Raw genomic sequence first — 10,581 nt, forward strand, 5'->3', positions numbered from 1 at the left:
AAACACACCAGTTTTACTGTTTTACAGTTTTTGGGATTTTAGTTAAAATGATTGATGCATCACAGATACTAATCAAAATAGTGTTGACATTTCTACATTCTTGTATTTGTAGAAAATAATTGACACCACCTAAGTCTAACAAAATATTTTAAACTTGAGTATGCTACAAAAAGTTCAACTCTGCCATAAAGATTGTCATTATGATGCAAAATGACATCAAATGAGTGAAAATGCCTCGTCTTGCAATTGCAATGAATTAGGGCAATAGGATACTACACATGAATTAGAAAATGGCAAACCTACTTTAAAGTGATTATCCTTTTATTAATACTGTTACCACATTTTTTGTAAAATCAAGGAATGATAAGACTTTTGTAATGATGTTTTATAAATATCTTAACAGGAGCACTTCTATGATGCGGAGAAAGGCACTGGATATTTAGCATGGCACCTTAAGACCATGTCCAGGAATACAGTAAAAAGACCAGCCAAGACAGCTACAGTGGCTCAAGCACAAGGACCAAAGCGCTGAAGATTGGCAGCCACTTTGCCTGAGCAGCTTGATGGAGATGCCTGCAGGGAAGCCATATCATTTCTCATTCACTCTCATGATGAAGCAAGTGTGTTTCAGAAGATGAAGATGACCTTTCAATATCGCCAAGACCTAGTCCATGACCCACAGAGAACCACAGATGTCATTTCCACGGTTTTTAGATGTCAAAGGGCTGGTGAGTTGTCCATTTTATTTATTTACACTTCATTGTTTTGTTGCTTGAATGCAAGTACAATACTCTGACCTTTTTTGAAATTTGTGTATTTATATCAGGGTGTCCGCGCATCCATAAAAAGTCTTAAAATCTTAAATTCATGTATCTAAAATGAAGGCCTTTAAAAAGTCTTAAATACATCTATATTTTGCATATAGGTCTTAAATTACATTTAGTTAGGTCTTAAATATGAATGTTCATTTACCGCTTCCGTCATCGCCTTGTTTTTTGTTTTTTGTTTTTGGGAAACGTGTTGTGAGATTCACAGTTAGCTCCGTGTGTTGTACTTCTTTCTGAAGTATCCAGGAACATAAGTGACATTTTGCCAACAGCCCGGTCGGAATTTATCGCCATACACTTTGCCAGTTCCGGAAAGACTTCGACTGCGGAATCTGCTACACTATGGGAAAGTGTTTAGTGTGTTGGCTTGAACAACCAGAATTCAGTTGGTTAAAAGCCGCATAATAATGAATCTGAAGCGCAGTGTACGCTCTGCAAGAGGACCCTCAACTGAAATAAAAAGCAAACTGAAAAACCAAATTAAAATAAAAACTACTGAAATTTAAAAAGTATAATAACCTTGACACACACTCACTCCATTCTTCATTGTTTGAGTTGCTCTGTGAATGGCAATAAATGTAGTTATTTTTTAAAGTAATTCTGGGACTTTATTTTTCCTTACTGTTTCGTACTTCGTGTAGGTCTTAAATTTAGTTCAAAAAGGTCTTAAAGTCTTAAATTTGACTTGTTCAAACCTGCAGAAACCCTGTTATATGCTTATGTGATCAACAGCTGAATCAAGACTTCCTTCTGCTGTTTGGAGCTGAAACAGCCTCCAAGATGCTTGAGAAGTGGGACACAACTTTCAGGCCCAAGGTCATCAATGAGGCCAGACGCCTGACTCAGTCAATTGAGGTGTGCCGACTTCTAAAAACTGCTGAGAAACTGACAGAGAACGATGACACCAGTAAGCTAATCGCTATGATGGATTTTTATTCCTAACAGCAAGTGCTGGTTACTTTGTGCATTCCAACTTGATACTAATGGCTTGTTTCACCTCATTATCCTCCTGATAGCCTGGGACAGTGACATGGCTTCTCTGCTGCTCCGTCTCCATCTCCTGCCACCCACAGCTGGACAGAAGAGGACCAAGATAAGCCCCAGTGATGCAGTGGACAAAATGTTGCACTTTCACAAGGTATGCATGTCTTTTATTTTATCCAATTAGCTAGTATTTTATATGTATTAACTCAATTTGAAATGACTTGGAAAGGCATAGTCAAACAAAAGGACTAAACTGAATGTCTTCATGTTGGCTACAATTCCTCAACAGCGAGGATTCTTTGGGACACACACACACACACACACACACACAGACGCGCACGCGCATACACACAGACAGACACATATGGAGAGAATTTTGTTCCTTTATTATTCAATCAAATAGAATAGATTTGAAACCAAAAAAGAGATTTGAGAGCAAAAGAGAGTAAGTGGCAATCAAAATTTTTTTTTTGAGATCGAAACAGAACAGGTTGCAATTGAGAAAAAAATATGAGAGAGCATATTTCTTCAACTTAAACAAAACTAATGTTTGTAAGTAAAAACATACGACCATTTTGCTTATAAATCAGTCCTCTTTGCTTGCAAGTTCTAAAGTTTTGCTTGCGAATTCAACTGCACTTGATGGGCAGGGCCTACGCTGGTGGATGAGAGAAGAGTTTCTATTGGTTGGTTTGACCTGGCTCCAGCGCCAGCTACGCTTTCCGCATTACACCCACTTCTCCCTTGTGCTGTGCTGCTTGGAAGTAAGTTGATAGCCTGTTGCTCTTGAAACGTTTCCCATAAGTAATGAATTGCGCTATATATCGTTGGCTACAGCCTGCCGTACGTTCACAACAACAACACAAATAATGAATTATAATGCCCTGCTGCTGCAAGCACACTGATTAGCAGCAACATGGTTGTCTCTGCTAGTCACGGCCTGAGCAGAGTAGCCTAATGAGTGAGTGAATTACAGGGAGGCGTACACAACGTAGGGCTGTGATTTAAACATTTAGTGTTGCATGGTACTTGCGGTGCCAAAACGTCACGGTTCCTACTCAACAGTACTACCGTGGATTGCTGAACGTGGTGCCAGTTTCCACTGTGTAGCGGGCTGCTGCTACTCCTCCTGGCTCCTGTTCTCACTACAGCTGTTCTAATATCAACAAACACACGTGGCGAATAATTTAACAAATTCACGCACATTACCAAACTCAGATTTATGTGTCTGTAATATTATGGAATGGATCTACAGATTCATTGGGAACACTACATTGATCTTCATTCGCTGTTGTTTTTTATTGACCATGACTTTTATTGTTATGCAATGTTACATAAATACTGTCAAAATAATACGTCCGTTTTTCTTTTAATGCCAGAATGGAAAACCAACAGCAGTCACAAGCTAGGGTAAGTCATTGCTTAATTTGTTTCTGTGCAGCCTAAGTGACAGTAATGCATTGTACTGTAATGTACTGATGTCCTTTTTACCAATGTCCATACATGTGAAATCCCTTTCCAGTATGATGCACGTGAAGCCACAGAGACGGCCAGACACCTCCTGTCTCTGATTTCAAGGGCGATGCCGAATGAAAGTCAGGGACATGGACAGGGACAGGGACAGAGTCAGCGACTCTCAGTCCATACTGAAAGGGCCAGGTAGACAGTTTTGCACCCATGTAAACTGACCACCTAAATGTGTCATGTAAATGCACATTTTCACGTTACATGTATTTTATCAGGATCAGTCTCTTCTCTTCATGTGGAGAGAACATGACCAAGTTAGGCTTTTAACACTGTACATTTTTACTACTTTTTCTACATTGTTTCTACTGTAGACATTATACTGTACCTGCAATTTCGCCATTAATGGTATGGGATTATTCAGGTAAAATAAATTACATTACTCTGGCTTTGCCATGATGGTAGCGCAATGATGGAGCTGCTGATTTAGGTTGTGTGGTTTAATTTGTTTATCTGTATTATTTTCTCTGGTACTTGGATGTGGTGCATGTGGCTTGACAGTCGGCTTCCTTTAAGTTGGAACTAATAACATTATTTTTCTACAATCACACAGGTCTTTCCCTGGATTCTTCCGAGGCAAGAAAAGAGCACTCCCCAGAGGTCAAATGCCTACAGCCAAGGCTGTGAAGATATGGAAGCTGTTCGATGTTTCCTTTTTTTACTTGGATCTAATGTGGAAGTAACTCCAAACCCCAAGGAGGAGTTAACTTTTATGTAAGCTGGCCTGGGGAAGAGGACTGTGTCAGTAGATTCTGACATATCACATGTTGAGGTATTATGCATGTTGAAGCAAGTACATTGCCTAATTGCCTGTGTCATCAAGGGTTCTGTGCAATGCCTTTCATATACCTCAAAAAATATTTGGTGGTGAAGACATTCCCCAGGATGACACAGCTCCAGGACAGGTGGCTCCTTTCTAAAGCAGCAGGTACATAATTACTGTACTTAAAATGCAACTTCTTTTATGTTTGCTGTGTTAATACTGCAGAAAAACATGAATACATCATGGTTTATGTCCTTATATTGTTTGTCATTTTAATAGGTGGAAATGGAAGGAGGAAACTTTCAGTTTTTCCTTTAGAGGCTGAGGGCTACACTGGGGCCGTATTAAGAAGTGCTTCAGGGGGAGGGAAGTTTGTCCTGTTATTGTTCCTCTTCAGGACGAACTTGACCTTACACCTCTCCCTGCTAGTGCTCCTGAGTTTGCCCTCATGCCAAAGGCTAGCTGCAAGGATTGCAACACAATGATTGTGTAGTGCAGTGTAGCCCTGAAACACAGGTGCAATGTCTTACTGTTAATTATCAAAGTTAGTACAAGTTTAATATGTGTGTATATTGACTGTTTGAGCCATCTTTAAGCTGTGAACCAAATATAGCTTATCTTGTAACAAATATGAAGTCTGTTGAATAGACTGAATGACAGTGGCACAGTAGTCTGCTAAAAGTTACTGTTGAAAGTTTTTAACACCCCTAGTTTAGCTCTGACATAATATTAAAGAGCTGTTATTGCATCTGTTTTGTTTTACATCTAGGATGAAGATTTGATCTTTGTTGACCAATCTACATCTGGATCTGCCTCATCAACCTGTGAGGACCACAGCCATCAACAAGTACAGCACTTTTTTTTTTTTTTTACTGTACTACTGTCACTGTTTTACTGTTTTGATGATAAGAGTTTGTCTGTAGCTTTTTGCTCAGGTTGTTAATTCATATGCCTGCATGCAGGAAGATAAGGTCCAATGCCCTATTTGCAAGAGGTTCATGCAAGTTTTTGTGGAAAAAAATCATTGTTTTTGGTCGTCTGACATTTTTTTCCTACTCTGTAGATTCATTTATAAGTTTGTATGTGTCATGTGAAATGTTGCATTTATTATTTTTTGAGACTTAGAAGGCCAGATGTCTGGTTTGTACACTAATTTTGACAGCATATTATCTGTGAAGATCAATAATGATTGCCTTTATTGTTATAGTCCTGAGGACAGAGCCTGTAAAGGAGACACACTTCAGGCTGATTTGGATCTTATCTCATGGTATTATTATTATTATTATTATTATTATCATTATTATTATTTTATTTTTTTTATTTTTATTATTATTATTATTATTATTATTATTATTGTTATTATTTTTAATATAATGCTTTTATATGTGCTTAAAAACATATGTCCCGATATCTGTCTTATATCGAGATTTGATATATTCTTACAGTGAGGAGGATGTCATCATGTGGGTCAGATCTCAGATGGACACCGATAAGACCTTTTGATTTATGTGTGTCTCAGGAGAATGTCGTGGAAAGAGGTCTTAAGATGTGGAAACGTCAAAAAAATGGCAGTCCAGTTAATCCCTTGAAAGTTACATTCCTGGGTGAGCCGGGGCTCGATACAGGGGCCCTAAGAAAAGAATTTCTGTCTGGTAAGTACTGGACATTCATGAGTAATTTTGTCACAGGGTAAAAATCAAATGAAGAATCATTACTTGTGGCTTGTGTATCTTTTCTTTGTGGTCTTGTTGATTCTGTTGTTTTGTTTTCTTTGACTTCTGAACTGAGGTGCCTTCTACAAACAGGCTTGACAAAACCAACTCTGAGTTGATTCAGCCTGAGATGGGAAACTCGGAGTGTTTTGTTTCAGATGTAGGAACACATTAATGAGTGTTTTATTAATCGCCAGTGATTAATAAATTACATTTATTATTAGTGTATCTCCTACACAGAATAACAGAGCAGTTAATTAAATAGTCACATGACTGGAATAATCAGACACGTTCCTCTGTACTTGTTTGACAGTCTCCAAGATTTGACTTGCTTTGTTCTGGATTATAGCAATGGTGGCTGGGATAGAAAAAAGACTTTTTGAAGGTGATGGTGAAAAGGGAAAGATGCCCAAATACTTGCTCAATGACCTGGATGATGAGCTCTTCAGGTGCATTTATATATACATATGATTCTGATTGTGAAACAGAACTGAGACTTCCCCTTGTACTTACGTTGTTTAAACCATCCTGTTCTTGTTTGTAGGGCTGCAGGGGAAATTTTTGCAGTGAGCATAGCACAAGGAGGACCAGCACCACGGTACTTGCAAAAATGGTGTTACGACTTCCTTGTTTCTGGCAATCTTTCTGCTGATGATGTCTATGATACCACTCACTCACCACTGATACAAGCAGTAAGTTGACTTTTTTTTTTCAGACATTGTACCTATTTAATATTGTCTTAAAGTGCTTCACACATACTACTTAATACTGAAAAGAATAAATGTATAATTTAATGTTTTGGGTGTGATTATTTAAGATTGAAGAAGCAGATGACATGACAGCCCACATCCAAGACATCGTGGACTGTGGCTACACAGGGGAAATAGACATGGAGCACAAAGACAGCATACTGAGGTAAATACTACTGTTTTTGTAACACATTGCAGTGTGACCCCAGATTGCCATGTGTAGTTTGCTTTCCCCTCAATAAATGTGAGAATAATGGCAAGCGCTTTCCAAAAGTCTTTTCCAAGGTGCTCTTTGGCTTGAATGTGAAATCTTTTTGACCAATTGAGTAAAGCCAAATGATCTTGAGGCACTCTGCTCCTGTTAAAATGTTGAACGTTTGTTTTGTGTTAATATAGGAATACAAGGAAATAGTATTGCCTGCATATAGTAGCAAAGCCTTTTTCATGGCGTTATTCTTGAGCTTGCTGCCATAACGTCAGTGGTGGAATGTAACTAAAATTTACCTTTCATCAAGTACTGCACTTCAGTATAATTTGAAGGTACTTGTACTTCATCTAAGTATTTCCATTTTTATGATGATTTAATATTGTACTTTATATTCTTTAACTACAAAAAGCTGATAATACTTATTTACTTTTACTGTAGTAGGAGTTTTCGTGCAGGATCTTTTCTTGTAATAGTGTTTTTACATTGCTGTATTCGCACCTTCCCACCATTTCAGTGCTACACCTAGGCAATAGTGTGAAGTTAATTTTTCTGTATTCAGGACAATTTGACTTCATGTGACGACAAATGCCCATACTCCAACAACTACGTGAGGGCCTGAAAGTGTATAACCTCATCAAAGTGATACAGACAAGGCTGGAAGTGTGTCGCAGCCCCTCATCGCTGGAGACAATGATTTGGTATGCTATTGTACAGTATAGCTTCGAGGTTTTTACAAGTTGTACTACATGGTATTTCCTTAGCTTACCCCTTGCTTCTTAAGAATCAGAATCAGAATCAGAATCAGCTTTATTGGCCAAGTATGTGAAACACAAACAAGGAATTTGACTTGGTTTTTTCTTCGCACACAATGTACATAGACATAGACATGAACATAAACAAACATAACAACATTCAACTAGAAGGAACAAGAACAACAAAGAACAGTGAGTTAAAAGGTGTTCAGAAGTCCGGACTATTATAAATATATAAATATATATTTAAGTATATTTATATTATATTATTTACAGTGTGGATATATGTTGTTCAATTATGTACAGGTAGAAATATATATATATATATGTATGTATGTATGTATGTATGTATGTATATGTATGTATATATATATACGTATATGTATATATATATATGTATATGTGTATATGTGTATATATATATATATGTGTATATGTATGTATATATATATATATATGTGTATATGTATGTATATATATATATATGTGTATATGTATGTATATATATATATATGTGTATATGTATGTATATATATATATATGTGTATATGTATGTATATATATATATATATATGTGTATATGTATGTATATATATATATATATATATGTGTATATATATATATATATATATATATATGTGTATATGTATGTATATATATATATGTGTATATATGTGTATATATATATGTGTATATATGTGTATATATGTGTATATATATATATGTGTATGTGTATATATGTGTATGTGTATATATGTGTATGTGTATATATGTGTATGTGTATATATGTGTATATATATATATATATATATATATATATATATATATATATATATATATATATATATATATATATATATATATATATATATATACATATAAAGTGCAATTTGGTCTGTGAATGTAAAGACTATGAGTGGATGGTTTTTGGAGTCAGGGGGGTTACTGACACTGGGTGACTGATCAAGTGTTCATCAGTGCGACGGCCTGGGGGAAGAAACTGTTCTTATGTCTGGTTGTTTTGGCGAACAGTGTTCTGTAGCGCCTGCCGGAGGGGAGAAGTTCGAACAGATTGTGTCCAGGGTGTGATGGGTCTGCAGAGATGTTTCCTGCCCGTTTCCTGACTCTGGATGAGTATAGGGCCTGGATGGTGAGCAGTTTAGCACCAATGATTTTTTCTGCAGACCTTATTGTCCGTGTCAGTCAGTCAGTCAAGCGGGTAATTATCAGGGAATCTCAGATTACCTTTTTTTTTTTAAATCTAGGTGGACTCACATTACATCCTTTCCCATCTGGCCCTGAACTTCAGCTCAAGTGGTTCAAGTAAGCATGTGAAAGAACGGAAAATCTTGGAGTACTTTCAGGACTTCCTTCTTGAACTTGAAGGTATGTACAACCTTCAATTTAAAGTAAGTAGTAGAATGCCATATCACCCCCATCTTGTTTTCTCTGCACTGGCTTCCAGTTTATTTCAGGATTCATTTTAAAATATTGGTTATTACCTATCAGGCCATTCATGGACAAGCTCCCACTTACATTTCTGAACTCTTGAAAGATTTACCCTCTAAACATCCCATACTTTTGCACTAGCCAAACTGCTTTTTGCTGAGAAGATAGCTCACAGATGTTTACCTTTTTTAACTAGTAGTGCAGTTTAGAATAAAGAAAAATCACAAGTACCACACTAATTTTCCTTCAGGCCTGCTGTTAACAAAAAATTACATGAGCATTTACAGCAAACCAACCCAGGCTGCTGAAAAACACTGAGCAATTCACCAAATTGTTGGCATATAAAATGACTGAACAGATTTCTTACGACTTAAGCTTTTTGTCTTTTCAAGATGCACACCCTGATCGTACAGAAGATACCCTGACTGTATCCTCAGTCATGCAGTGGATGACGGGTCAAGCCCACAGACATCTGCTTTTAGTGGAGCGGCAGAAATTCAGTATCACTGTGAAGTTTAATCATGAATGTATGAATGACATGCCGACTCATAGTATTTGCTTTCCAACTGTCGGTGCTTGCACTGACACTATCACATTTCCAGTCGCCCACATCAAAGACTGAGTCCTTCAAAACACTACTGCAAACTGCAATCAAATGGTGCAGGATTTGACAGAGTGTGATGTGGTTTGTTAAAACTGTTGAGAATTTATTTGTGAAGAATAAATAAGTGAATTCAAGTTAATGTGTAAGTTAACGTTAATATTGATGTTATTGTAGTACCCCCCACCCCCCAGTACCCTCTCTATCATCCAGTCTCTGTCCCAAATGCCTGTTTTTGCATTATGTAACTGTTTTAGATTGTGTACTACTATTGTTTTTTCCATACTGCTCTTTAATTCGCAGTACAGCTGAATTAGAAGCAACCAACTACTTCTCATATAGAAGTTACCTGGTTGCTTCTCATTCAGTTGTACTGCGAATTAAAGAACCATAAGAGATTCAGTGGTACTGTTTAATTGAATTAATACTGTACTGTGACCAATGTTATGGATACTAAAAGTTGTTCCATTTTAGCATTCAAGTCTACCTCCACTGAAATGTGTTTTTGTTAATGTGGATGATGTATCCACTCAAATCTGTATTTGTTTTTATGTGGATGAGAAATCAAAGTTACTTGGCTGCTTCTTTCATATTAAAATATTTCAGCTGACAAATAAACAGGAGGCTTTTATTGCGTCAATTTAACAGGAATGGAAATGTGTTTATTGTTTTGCCTTTTGGCAGAGCTTTGGCAGTGCTACTATTTAATTTTCAATATAACAAGCTACAAAGAATAACATAAGGATATATTTGTAACTATTCAGTGGATCAGCTAAAACAGTGTAGGAAGACAGAAATGCACAAATGGCCACAATGACATTTGAGTTATCCTGACTGACTTCTGTTACAATCCACATCATACTCACACAATGTTGGTGGGTGTTCTGGTTGCTGGATTTGTGGTGGAAACAACACATTGGGACAGCACAGATTACTATAAAGAGTAAAACATCTAGCTTTGGATACTAAGCTAGAACAACTAATTATGATAGGTTGAGAAGATCCCATGCAC

At 36.9% G+C, this 10,581-nt stretch overlaps 1 protein-coding gene across 11 annotated transcripts; it reads left to right on the forward strand.

Moving 5' to 3' along the window:
* On the forward strand, nt 1-10,137 carry LOC141018324 (G2/M phase-specific E3 ubiquitin-protein ligase-like). 11 transcript variants are annotated; one of them, XM_073493265.1, is made up of 17 exons: nt 1-728; nt 1,560-1,734; nt 1,844-1,965; nt 2,462-2,575; nt 3,191-3,221; nt 3,889-4,263; nt 4,378-4,614; nt 4,868-4,945; nt 5,306-5,365; nt 5,618-5,750; nt 6,160-6,259; nt 6,355-6,502; nt 6,628-6,725; nt 7,327-7,465; nt 8,552-8,669; nt 8,785-8,905; nt 9,361-10,137. In XM_073493265.1, exons 1-5 carry the CDS (start codon nt 672-674, stop codon nt 3,218-3,220), a joined length of 498 nt encoding a protein of 165 aa, XP_073349366.1. In that variant the 5' UTR covers nt 1-671; the 3' UTR covers nt 3,221; nt 3,889-4,263; nt 4,378-4,614; nt 4,868-4,945; nt 5,306-5,365; nt 5,618-5,750; nt 6,160-6,259; nt 6,355-6,502; nt 6,628-6,725; nt 7,327-7,465; nt 8,552-8,669; nt 8,785-8,905; nt 9,361-10,137. The 11 variants fall into 11 exon arrangements, with proteins under 11 accessions (XP_073349366.1, XP_073349362.1, XP_073349365.1 ...); XM_073493261.1 differs by lacking the exons at nt 2,462-2,575; nt 3,191-3,221; nt 4,378-4,614 and having other exon boundaries at nt 3,889-4,049; nt 4,159-4,263; XM_073493264.1 differs by lacking the exons at nt 2,462-2,575; nt 3,191-3,221; nt 4,378-4,614 and having other exon boundaries at nt 3,889-4,107.
* Nucleotides 10,138-10,581: the final 444 nt, after the last annotated feature.

The sequence above is a fragment of the Pagrus major genome, chromosome 22 (assembly GCF_040436345.1).
Source record: "Pagrus major chromosome 22, Pma_NU_1.0".
Classification (NCBI taxonomy): domain Eukaryota; kingdom Metazoa; phylum Chordata; class Actinopteri; order Spariformes; family Sparidae; genus Pagrus; species Pagrus major.